Source organism: Moschus berezovskii, chromosome 14, assembly GCF_049115385.1.
Source record: "Moschus berezovskii isolate FMDL1 chromosome 14, NW_MosBer_1.0, whole genome shotgun sequence".
Classification (NCBI taxonomy): Eukaryota; Metazoa; Chordata; class Mammalia; order Artiodactyla; family Moschidae; genus Moschus; species Moschus berezovskii.
This window is the reverse complement of record NC_142473.1, coordinates 29,144,172-29,157,106: the sequence shown is the minus strand read 5'-3', so window position 1 is coordinate 29,157,106 and position 12,935 is coordinate 29,144,172. Positions and strand designations below refer to the sequence as shown.

General features: G+C 37.8%; 1 protein-coding gene across 1 annotated transcript in view; it reads right to left on the bottom strand.

The window, feature by feature from the left end:
* LOC129554354 (NXPE family member 2-like) overlaps positions 1–12,935 on the bottom strand; it is a 39,056-nt gene that overhangs the window by 20,845 nt on the left and 5,276 nt on the right. The window contains exon 2 of the mRNA XM_088842945.1: positions 11,062–11,167. Within this exon, the coding sequence (XP_088699071.1) occupies positions 11,062–11,115 (54 nt within the window). The 5' untranslated portion in view covers positions 11,116–11,167. The remainder of the gene's footprint in view (positions 1–11,061; positions 11,168–12,935) is intronic.

Genomic DNA, 12,935 nt, shown 5'->3' with positions numbered 1-12,935 from the left:
CTTTAACTTTACAAGAAACAACCAAACTGTTTTCTGGAAATGTGTATTTTTTGACATTCTCACCAGCAATGAAAGTTCCATGTCTTTACCAGCAGTTGAAATTGCAGGGTTTTCTTTTTTTTGTATTTTTTGCCATTCTAGTAGGCACATAGGGTCAGCTCATCAGAGGTTTAATTTGGATTTCTTTAGTGGCAAATCACATGGATTATATATTTTTACTTTGCTTAGTTGCCGTCCATTATATCTTTTTGGTGAAGGATCTATTCAAGTTTGGGGGCCTAATTTTTAATTGAATTATTTGCTTTCTTACTGTTGAATTTTGAGAGCTTTTTTATATAATTGTCCCTTGGACAATGTGGAAGTTGGGGCACCAACCCCCCACACAATCAAAAATCCAAGTATAACTTATAGGTAGCTATATTTATACCAGGTGTCAGTTATACTGGAAGTATAACTTATAGTCATTTACAATCAGTAAATGCAGCTCCTCCATATGCTTGATTCCACATCCATGGATTCAACCAGCTGCAGGTCCTATAGAACTGGCATGTTTACCGTTGAAAAAAATCCACATATAAGTGGACCTGTGCTGTTCAAACTCATGTTATTCAAGTGTTCACCGTATTTTATAGATACAAGTGCTTTGTTGAATGTATAATTTGCAAATATTTTCTCCCATTCCATTCCTTGTCATTTCATTCTCTCAACAGTATCTTTCCCAAAGAAAAATGTTTCAACTTTGATGAAGTCCCATATTATTATTTTTTTAATTCTATGGATCATTTTTTTTAGCATTATATCTGAGAAATCTGACTAACCACAGGAGGTTAAGATAATCTGCTTCCTTAAAACTTTTACAGGTTTACACTTTATATTTAGATCTATGATCCACTTGAGTTAATTTTTGTATAATTTATGAGGTTTAAGTTGACATTCATTTTATTACCATAAAGATGGCTGATGGTTCTAACCACATTATGAAACTATCATTTTTCCATTGAACTTCCTGTCTACATCCCTCAAAAATCAAGTCACCTTATTTGTATGGCTACATTCCTGGACTTTCTATTCTGTTTTACTCACCTTTGTATCTATTCTTTCATTAATTCTATACTGTGTCAACTATTGTATCTTTATAACGAGTCTTGAATTATTTTAGTGTGGCCTCCAACTCTATTCTTCTTTTTAAAACTTGCTTTGTCTGTGCTACTTCCTTTGCCTTTCCATATAAATCTTAGAATTATCTAGATCAACAAAAATTCCTGTGAAGATTTTGCTTCAAATTGTGTTAAATCTATAGTTTGCTGACAGTTATATTGAGTCTTCCAATCCATGAACATTGTATGAACATTTTTATGTATATAATTTTTTTCAGCATTTTGTTTTCAGACTATAAATTCTGCCCTATTTTGTTAGAATTTTATCTCAGGATTTCATTTTTTAATCTCTTGTAAATGGCATTATGTGGGTTTTTATATCTGATTTTTCATTGCTAAAATTACAGTATATAGAAAAAAACTGAATTTTGTATTACCCTTATAGCCTACGACCTTGACAAAATTACATAACAGTTCTGGGAGCATTTTTGTCTGTTCTTCAGGATTTTCTATGTAGAAACCAAGTCATCTGGGACAAATAGGGCAAATTGGTTCAGTTTTATCTCCTCATTTCCAATGTACATGTGCTTTACTTCCTTTTCCTTCTCTTGCTACAATGACTAGCCCTTCCAGTATGATGTTAAACAGAAGTAGTGAAATGGACATCTTTGCCTTCTTTACAGTCTCAGGGATTAAGAATCCCTTTCACCATTAAGAATTATGTTAGCTTTATATTTGCTATGGATGTACTTTAATGGATTAAAGAGTTTCTCTTTCATTCCCAGCTTGCTAAAGGTTTTGTCATAAATGACATGTGAATTTTGTCAAATTTTTTCTGTATAAATTGATATGATCAAGAATTTTTTTCTTCTGTAGCCTGTTGACATGGTTGATCATTTGATCAAATTGATTGATCAAATATGATCAATCAATCATATTTTGATTGATTTTTAAAAACAATAAATCAGCAATTATATTCCTGGGATAAAATCCAGTTGGTTATGATTCAGTTCAGTTCAGTCACTCAGTCGTGTCCGACTCTCCGCGACCCCATGAATCACAGCACGCCAGGCCTCCCTGTTATGGTATATCATTCTTTTTATGTATTGCTAGATTTGATTTGTTAATGTTTTGTTGAGGATATTTGCACCTGTGTTCATAAAGCATACTGGTCTGTTATTTTATTTCCTTGTACTCTTTGGTTTGCGCATCAGTGTAATGTTGGCCTAATAACATAATTTGGGAATTTTCCTTTCTCTTCTATCCTTTGGAAAAAGAGACTGTGTGAAATTAGTATTATTTTTTTAAGTATGTGATAGAATTTTACCATGTAAAATGACCATCTGGGCCTAGATATTTCTTTTTCAGAAGAGTTTTAACTATCCAGAACATTTATTTATTCTTGGGTGACTTTTGGTACTTTATGGTCTTTATCCATTTTATCTAAGTTGTCAAATTTACATTCATAAGGTAGCTTATGGTTTTCCATTATTATCTTTAATGTCTGTAATTTCCTTAATAATGTCTCTTTTGCCAATTCTGATATTGGTTATTTATGCCTTCTCTTTCTTTTTTCAGTATCAGTTTGGCTAAAGTTTGATCAATTCTATTAATCATTTTAAAGAACCAACTTTTGTTCTATGATTTTCTCCATTGTATTTGTTTCCAATTTTAATGATTTCTACTGTGATATTCATTATTTCCTTCTTTCTGCTTTATTTTTTTTTGTTGTTCTTTAAGGTGGAAACTAGATTACTGATTTGGTACCTTTCTTCTTTTCAAAAATAACTGCTTAATTTATAAATGAGTTATACATGAAAGAAAAAAAGAACAAATCCAAAAGTATAGTTGTTGACTCCTGCATTGCTCTTCTTTCATTTATAAATTTCACTCTAAGTACTGCCTTAGCTGTACTAGAAACACAAAAAATATTAATGTTATATTGCCATTTTTGTTTAGTTCAAAATGTTCTCTCATGTCCCTTGAAGTTTATTCTTTGATTCATGGATTATACAGAATTGTGTCACTTAATTTCCAAATGCTGAGAGATTTATCAGTTATTGTTCTGTTACTGATTTCCAGTATAATTTCATTATAGTCAGAGAACAAACTTCGTGTAATTTCAGTCACTTTAAAGTCTATTAAGGTTTGTTTTGTGACTTTAGATATGTTCTGTCTTGGTGAATGTTTTATGTGCACTGAAAATATCATATATTCTGCTATTGCTGGGTGAAATATTCTATACATGTTAAACAGATTCAGTTAATTATATTCTTTAGTTCTTCTATATTTTTGCTGACTGTTTTAGATTCCTAGGGCTGCCATTACAAATTGTCACTAATTTGGTGTCTTAAAGCAACATAAATTTATTCTCTCACAGTTATGGAGGCCAGAATTCCAAAATCAAGATGTCAACAGAGATGATTCCTTCTGGGGGTTCTGAAGGAGAGTATACTCCATGCTTCTCTCCTAGCTTCCAGTGGATGCTAGCAGTCCTTGGTATTCTTGGCCTACAGAAGCATCACTGCCATCTCTGCCATCAGATTCATTTCACCTTCCCCTTGTGAATCTTCTCTCTTCTTCTCTTTTAAAAAGACACTTGTCATGTGCTATAGGGTCCACCCTAACCCAGGATGGTTGCATCTCAAGATTAAAATCAAAGATGCAATTAAAGTTGCTAATCAGCTGACCTTAAAATAGGGAATACTGAATTATATTGAATTATCTAGGTGGGCCAAATGTAACGAGGGTCCTCAAAAGTAAAAGACGGGGGGAAAAAATAAAGGAGGAAGGCAAAGGAGGGAGGACCAGAGAGCTGGCTAAGAAGAACTTGGCCCAAAGTTGCTGGCTTTCACTGATGGAGGAGCCAAGAAAAGCAGACAAATTCTAGAAACTAGAAAAGGCAAGGGCATGTACTCTCCCACAGAGTGTCCAGAAAGATGTACATACTGCCAACACCTTGATTTTAGCCCAGGTGAACCTCATTCTGGAATTTTGACCTCAAGAAACATAACATAAAATACATTTGTATCTTGTAAGCCACCAAGTTGGTGATAATGTGTCACAGCAGCAGTAGAAAACTAATACAATTATAATTACTGTCTTAAAGTTTTTGATAACTCCAACAGCTACGTGTCTAAGAGTGAGCAAATTTGCTTATTCTCCTGAAAGTTATATTCTTCCTGGTTCCTCATATGCTAAACCGTTTTGGCTCATATACTGGATATTTTAACTATTGTGCTATGAGGTTCGGGTCTTAAACCCTAAAGATAATGTTGATTTTTTTTTTTTTAACCAGGCAATTAAACCTAGTTAGGTTAAAGCCATAAGTTCCAACCCACCTTTTACAAGCTCTAGTTTCAAGGTCTGTTCAGTTCTCTAAGCCTTTGCCTGTACTGTTTGAATCTGTCCCATGCATCTAACATCCAGTGGCCACCCTGGGACCCTGGCAATGGTCCAGCCTGTAATTCAATTCCCCCAAGCCTTTAGCATGCTATTTAGGCTAAGAGTGACACAGGCTAACCTCCATTTTTGAGGATAACCCTTTTGAGTTTGGTCTTCTCTGCCCACACTATGGAATCCCTACTTTTGGCCCTTCAGCCAGACAAATGGGGCAAGAGGAAGGGTTTCTTAGCCTGCATGAGAAACTTAACATGTTTCCTATAACTCCTATAGCACCTGAATCAGGCAGGAATATTTGAACAAGGCCCGGGTGGCTTAGTAGTAAAGAATCTACCTGACAGGCAGGAGACACAGGTTCAATCCCTGAGTCTGGGAGATCTCCTGGAGTAGGAAAATGGCACTCCAGCATTTTTGCCTGGGAAATCCCATAGACAAAGGAGCCTTGAGGGGCTACCGTCCATGGACTCAAAAAGAATTGGACACATTTTAGCTACTTTGGCCACCTCATGCGACGAGTTGACTCACTGGAAAAGAGTCTGATGCTGAGAGGGATTGGGGGTGGGAGGAGACTGGGATGACAGAGAATGAGATGGCTGGATGGCATCACCGACTCGATGGACATGAGTTTGAGTGAACTCCAGGAGTTGGTGATGGACAGGGAGGCCTGGCATGCTGTGATTAATGGGGTCGCAAAGAGTCGAACACGACTGAGCGACTGAACTGAACTGAACTGAACTAGCTACTAAACAACAACAACTGATAAAAGCAATCTAAGTACCACATGAGGATCTACTCTTAAGGGATATACAGTTTGGGCAAGATTCGGTTTGTAATGAGATGTTTAATTTGAACAGTAGTATAGCAGAGAGGGAACAAAAACTATTTTTAGACAACTGTAAATTCACACATATATAATAATAACAATAGAATAAAATAAATAAAAATACAATAGAGTAAAATAAATAAAATACCAAAAAAAATAAGAATAACAGAGAGATCTCATGTATCCTTTACCCAGTTTCAAAAACAGCACCTTGTAAAACTGTAGTAAAATATCACAACCAGCATACTGACACTGAACATAATCAAGATGTGGCTCCCCTGGTGGCTCAGACATTAAAGAATCTGCCTGCAATACAGGAGACCTAGGTTGGATCCCAGGTCAGGAAGATCCCCTGGAGAAGGGAATGGCTAACAACTCCAGTATTCTTGCCTGGGGAATTGATGGACAGAGGAGCCTGGCAGGCTATAGTCATGGAGTCACAAAGAGTAGGACATGACTGAGAGAATAACACTCCCAGGATAATCAAGATACAAAATATTTCCATCACCATCTGCCTCCTTCATACAGCCCTTTCAGGTCACACTTAGTACCTCCCATTCCCACCCCTTCTTAATCCATTATCCTCTGTTCTCCCTTCCTCCATTGTTTAAAGAATATTATGTATTGAAATCACATAATATATGAGCCATAAATATGAGCTAGGGAAAACAATTTTGTGCCTGACCCTTAAAATGAGTCATAGAAAGGGGAATGTCTCTTTAAGATATCAATACTAGGGCTAGGATCAGGATTCAGGGCTCAATTTCTCTTACCCAGTTGCCTCATTCCTTTAACAGCCAGTTTCAAAGATACTTATTTCAAATATAACTATCAAGGATATATATATATATATATTTCAAGTGTATATAAGAGATAAATATAGAGTAAATACATACGCATATTAAATATAAATACTTAATTCAAATGCATTTATATTTCCCATATATAGGCCCTAATATATACTGTATTTTTCGGAAAACTCTAAGATCTTCTGAAAGATTTGAGAGTCTTCTAAGATAAGTCTAACCAAATTTCACTAATATCACTACATAATCCTCCTATGTGCTAATCATCATGTGCTAATCATTGGTAGCTTCTACTCAACTCATTGACTGAAAATTTTGAAGGAATTGGTTTATAGTCTTCATCATTGAAAATCCTGATAACATCCAAATAGCCCTCAACATTCAGGAGGCAACTCCTCCAATAACTGAATTTTTTTGTTCCTAAACTTTAAAGATCTAGAAAAGTAGTCAGGGACTTCCTGGTGGTCCAGTGGCTAAGACTCCATTCTCCCAATGCAGGGGCGTGGATTCCATCCCTGGTCAGGGAACTAAATCCAAGATCCTGCATGCCACAGCAAAGACCTGGTACAGCCAAATAAATAAATAAATATATATTTTTTTAAATTCTTATTTTTAAAAAGCGATCCAGGGCTTCCCTGGTGCTTCAGTGGTAAAGAATCTACCCGCCAATGCAGGAGACACAGGTTTGATCCCTGTTCCAGGAAGATCCCACATGCTGCAGGGCAGCTTAGACCATGTGCCACAACTACTAAGCCTGTGCCCTAGAGCCCAGGGACCTGCAGCTACTGAGCCCTCACACCACAGCTCCTGAAACATGTCCCAGAGCCCATGCTCCGCAAGAAGAGAAGCCACCACGATGAGAAGCCCGTGGACCGCAATTAGAGAGCAGCCCCTGCTCACCTCAGCTAGAGAAAAGCCCACACGGTAACAAACACCCCATATAGCCAAAAATAAATTAATTAAACAATTTTAAATTCAAATAAAATTTTTTTAAAGTAGTCAGATAGCAATTCAACTTTCTGTTACCCTTCCCTACTTAACTGGACCCACATTTTTTTCCTCTACTTCCTATTTACTTCTGTTAACTTCTTTCCCTGAGAATTTAAATGTATCCATGTATCTCCCATATCATACAAAGAACTGGTATACTAAAACTTTTGCTTATTCCCTAAACCTATCCAGTGAAACTACTCGGGGGTTCCTGTTAGTCTCTTCTCTACTCCCACTCACTTTACAGACCAGTGCTTTTTTTGTTCCTTTTTTTGTTTCTTTTCTTAAATTTTTATTGGGGTATAGTAGATTTACATTGTGTTAGTTTCAGGTGTACAGCAAAGTGAATCAGTTTTACATGTACATATATCCAGAGCTGACTCACTGGAAAAGACCCTGATGCTGGGAAAGATGGAGGGCAGGAGGAGAAGGGGATGACAGAGGATGAGATGGCTGGATGGCATCACCGACTCAATGGACATGAGTTTGGGTAAACTCCGGGAGTTGGTGATAGACAGGGAGGCCTGGCGTGCTGCGGTTCATGGGGTCGCAAAGAGTCGGACACGACTGAGCGACTGAACTGAACTGAGCTCTTTCTTAGATTCTTGTCCCATATAGGCCATTACAGAGTATTGAGTGGAGTTCCCTGTGCTGTATCGTAGGTCCTTTCTTTTTCACTCTGTAGCTCACCCAAGGAATTGGCACCCACATCAATAAGCTAAGCTGCCATTTATATTCTGATGGTTCTTAAATCCATTTTTCTAAACCACATCTTTCTTAGCTTCAGATTTGTATATTCAAGTCTACTGAAGCAACATCTCCAGTTAGATGACCTAAAAGCAACTCCAACACAGACTGTTCACATCTAAACTTGTCTTTTTTCCTCCAAAACTATTTCTCTTACTCTATTCTATACTTCAACAAATGGCATCACCAGCCAGGCAGTTGTATATATCTGGAATAATTCCTACTTAATTCCACATCCTCACGCCTGCCCCATAGTCAATTTATTCCTGTCAATTCTAACTCAAATTCCTTGACTTTTTTCCCATCCTCATTGTTAGTACCTTATTTCAGGTCACCATTATATCTCACCAAGACCACTGAGCAGTCCTTACTTTGTAATTTAATGAAATTTATTTGTTAAGCACCTACTATGTGCCAACCACTGTTCTGGGCACTTGGGATATACCAATAAATAAATAATGATAAAAATCCTTCTCTTATGGAGGTCACATCACAGCAGGCCAAGAGAGACAATAATCATTGAACAGAGTAAATAAGTAAATTATATAGTATTTTAGAAAGTGAAAAGTATTATCATTATTTTTTAAAGTCAGAGTAAGGAAAATGCTAAGTGGTGGGGTGGGGGCCGTTTCCAGTGCTAAATAAAGATGACATTTGAGCAAAGACCTGAAGGCAGAGCATTAGCTACATGAAAACCTGGAGGAAGAACAAGCAGAGGAATCAGCCAGGGCAAGAATGCCTTTGTCCAGGTTTTCTAAATCCTTTCATAAAAAAGCCTAACTAAGACATTGAGCCAGGAAGTCTGAACCCTGCCATGTTTCCCCTGAAGTTGGGAGCATGGCCTTTTTCTTTTAGAAATACAATCTCAGGATCTTGAACACAAAGATTCTGTCCTATATTTCTGTATCCCTAATACCCAGTATAGCCCTGACACACAATCTATACCCAACAAAGGTTTGTTGAATGAATGATTGGATCAGGCTGAGACCGGAGGCAGGGAAATTAATAAGAGGACTATTTCAACACCATAGATGAGGAATGACAAAGGACTTGACTAAATCAAGACTCCGGGGATGGAGATAAAATGGTAGATACGAGCGAAATAGGAGGTAGAATTTAGGAGATTAGTGACTGATTGCTTGTGGAGAGACAATTGGCTTAGTTGACTAATGGGCTGAGGCAACGTAGGAGACAGAGGAGAAAGCGCAGAGAATTTGTTTCCATGTGACTCTGTTTTGCCAAGGAGGGAGGCGAGGAAGAAGATAACCTCTGTATGCTTTTCTCTGTGTTGGTAACACTAGTGAAACTGAGGTGGAGATAACCGAGGAGTGAATTCAGGAGTGAGGCACAGGAAAGATCTCAGATCTGGAAATACGAAGGCAGTGACTCTCAAACTTCAGTGAGCGTGCGAATCAGCTGCGGGACTTGTTGAAACTTTATCATCTTGTTCATTTTTATTGGGGTACAGTTGATTTACAATGTTGTATAGGTTTTCTGGTGTACAGCAATGTGATTCAGTTATTTATATATATATATTCTTTTTCAGATTCTTTTTAATTATAGGTTATTAAGTATTCTTGCCTGGAGAATCCCATGGACGGAGAAGCCTGGTAGGCTACAATCCACGGGGTCACAAAGAGTCGGACACGACTGAGCAACGGAACAGACGGACGGACAGACAAGGTATTGAATAAAGTTCCCTATTCTATACAGCAGGTCCTGTTGTTTTTCCTCTTTTTTTTGGCTGTGCTACAGCATGTGGTAGCTCCCCAAGCAGAAATCAGTTCCCCTGCAGTGGAATCAGAGTCCAAACCACTGGACCACCAGGGCCCCTCTATTTTATATATGTAGTGTGTATCTGTTAACCCTAAACTCCTAATTTACCCCTCCCCCACCCCCACTTTCCCTTTAGTAACCATAAGATTGTTTTCTATGTCTGTGAGTCTATTTCTGTTCTGAAAATAACTTCACTTGTATCATGTATTATATTCCACAAATAAGTGACATCATACACCATTTGTCTTTCTCTGACTTGCTGAAGTGAACTTAGTATGATAAACTCTAGGTCCATCTATGTGGCTGCAAACGGCATTATTTCCTTCTTTTATATGGCTGAGTAATATCCCACTGAGTATGTATTCCACATCTTCTTTATCCATTCCTCTATTGATGGATACTTAAGTTGCTTCCATGTCTTGGCTGTTGTAAATAGTGCTGTTATGAACTCTGGCGTACTTGTATCTTTTCTGATTAGATTTTTCAAAACTTCATTTTAGGCTCAAGTCCAGAGATTTGTTTTTGGCAGCTTCGGAGTAGGGCTTAGGAATCTGCATTTTACACACACATGCACAAACATGGGCATTTCAGTGCAGAGTGTCCAGGGCTCACTTTAAGAGACACAAATATTGGTGGATGGGACCTGAGCATATGAATTAAAGGGTACAAGCATGAACAAGAAGAGGATTGATGGAAGAAATCTAGAAAACACATATTTACAGAGACAGTTCACAGAGAGGAAGTTTCTGAGCTGTAGTTTGAAAGCTCTACAGCTTACCAGTTTCCATCACTGACTGGAGAACGTCCTAGATTTGTGGTCCTTCTTATTTGGAGGTGAGGGTCTGAATTAGATGAAGGTGAAATAGATACTTTGAAAAGAAACTGGGCTCAAACTTAGAAGAAACTTGAATGGTTAAGGAGTTGATCTCTTCAGCACTGCCCTCTGAAAGCCACTGGTGAAAGTTTTGGACAAGAAGATGATGAAAACAGAATTTTTTAAAGATCAGATTTGTGCTGAATGGTTGAGAAGAGGAAAAAGTAAAGCAAAACCAGTTTTTAAAAAAGACTGAAGAAAAGGAAAATTAAGAAATATGAACTGAACTATGTAAATAATTTAAAAAAAACAACTGTGAAAAAGGCAAGGGCTGACACAGATTTAATTGGATTGGAAGCTTAGAGGTCAAGGTTGGAGAAAACCCTTAGGCAGGATGGTTAGCCGTGCCAAACACTACATAGAGGCTGCAGATCTACCTGTGGCTCAAAAAATAATAATAGAATGCATATTGTCAAAGGAATTACTGCTGAACAAAGGATCCTCTCATCCACATCTATTGCTAAGATCACATGCTTTTAACATTTAATTCTTGTGTTAATCACAGTGAACCTTTTCTGAAATTCTGAAAAAGGAAACAATTCCTACCTTTGTGTGGTCTTTGGGAGAGAAGTAAATGACCCAGAAAGCTAAGATAAACATCCATATCAGCAGAAATTTATGAGCTATGGCATTTGGAAACAAAGCGAGGAGCCTATAAGAGAGGACAGGAAAAATAATCACATGTTGAATCAAATAAGCATGACATTGCTCTGCATACCTAGCTTCTTCCTCAGTACTTTTCCAGAATAGGTTATGTTCTAGACAGCTTCTCTCTTCTGGGTTTCCAGGATGTTCCCTCATAGGTTCTATTAGAAATCAGAAACAATTGTCCTCCCCAAAGAAAAGAACTGAACTGGGTGAAGCAGGAAAGAACTCCTGGTTCCTAACTCTTGGATGAACTTTTTCATTTGAGTCATATCAGGGCTCTTGCATTAATGGCTCATCAGGTGTAGCAAGTTTTTACAGCTGTTTACCCTAAGAAACGCTTTTTTTCTGGTGCCCTCTAATGAATTCTGGTCTCTAAATCTCACTCAGATACACACACACACACGCATGCACGCACACGCACATCGCACATATGCATTATCTGGTATCCTCTTTCCCTGGTGTTACCTGCTTCAGGAGGCTTCCTTCTCAATCTCCCCTTTGCTTTCTTAGGCAGTTTATTTCCACCTCAGGTTTTTCATTGCCTCATGTTGAAGTAGTTGAAAAACATTGCCATAAAGGGCAAGAGTATATTCTTTAAAGAAGGTCACTGTTGAGCAGCCAGAATTTTAGTTTGTTTTGCAAACACAGAATGCCAAAAGTATGTGGCAAAGAGCTAAATTATGGCAGCATTTCCCAAACTTCTTTTGCCTGAGACACACAGCAAGATCATATCAAATCTCATTTCAGGGCACACACACACATGTGCATATACATACACAACACAAGTTTCATAAACAATCCTTATTCTTACTGCATGCAGTGTACTATGATATTTTCTGGTTTTTATATTTTATTCTATGTGACTATTTCATTTTAAAAGTATTTTTTCATGCCCCAATAAAGCTCATTTTTATCCCCTACGGAGTTGCACCATTTGAAAATCACTGACAGATCTATCGTTCTCCCTCCTGTTTCTGCCATTAAACTTACAAATAAGAGTTGGACGGTACCTATGAATGAGTGTCTTCTCCATCATATTCTCTCACAGGAATTACAGCCGTCCAGACTTTCTTTGGATAATCAGTCTTTGCATTTATTTTGGGACTGGAGTTTCCCTATAAGCTTCATTGATCAAAAGCTGAAATGCCATTGGTGGCTCAGTTGTGCCTCCTAGGGTCACAGCCCTGCCCCTGCTCACTTCACAGAGCCAGAGAAAGAAGCCAGGAGGAGGAGGAAATTCATTTTAGAAAACAGACACATCTAATCCCAGCCTATGTGCACCTTTTATTGCAGTCTTACACTTTTTACATATTTACATATTTACATAGTGAATTTCCCTTGCTTATGCCCTCATTTCCCTGCCACGAGGAATTAGTTACTTCCACAACAGCAGAAGTATCTGAAAAAGGGAAAGAAGGAAAAGAGCTTTTGACCACAGTTGCTGAACGACTAAGATTTGATCTGGCTGGTTCTTCTCAATATTCAGGTTGTATTCTTTGTAAACTCTTCCCCTTGCTCTAAGCAACTACATCGATTGAGCACTCCAACAATGATGATCTAAATTAAATCTCAGGCTGTAAGAGGAGGAGGCATAGGTCTAAATCCCACTGTACAGTGCATCTGTAACAGGATAGGAGAGCATCCAAAAGAGAAAATTCTACGGACAGAGTCCATAGAATTCTATTAGCAAAGAGTCAGACACGATTGAGTGACTGAGCCTGCATGCACGCTTACATGAAAATAACTATAGAGACAGATATCTAGGTAGAGAT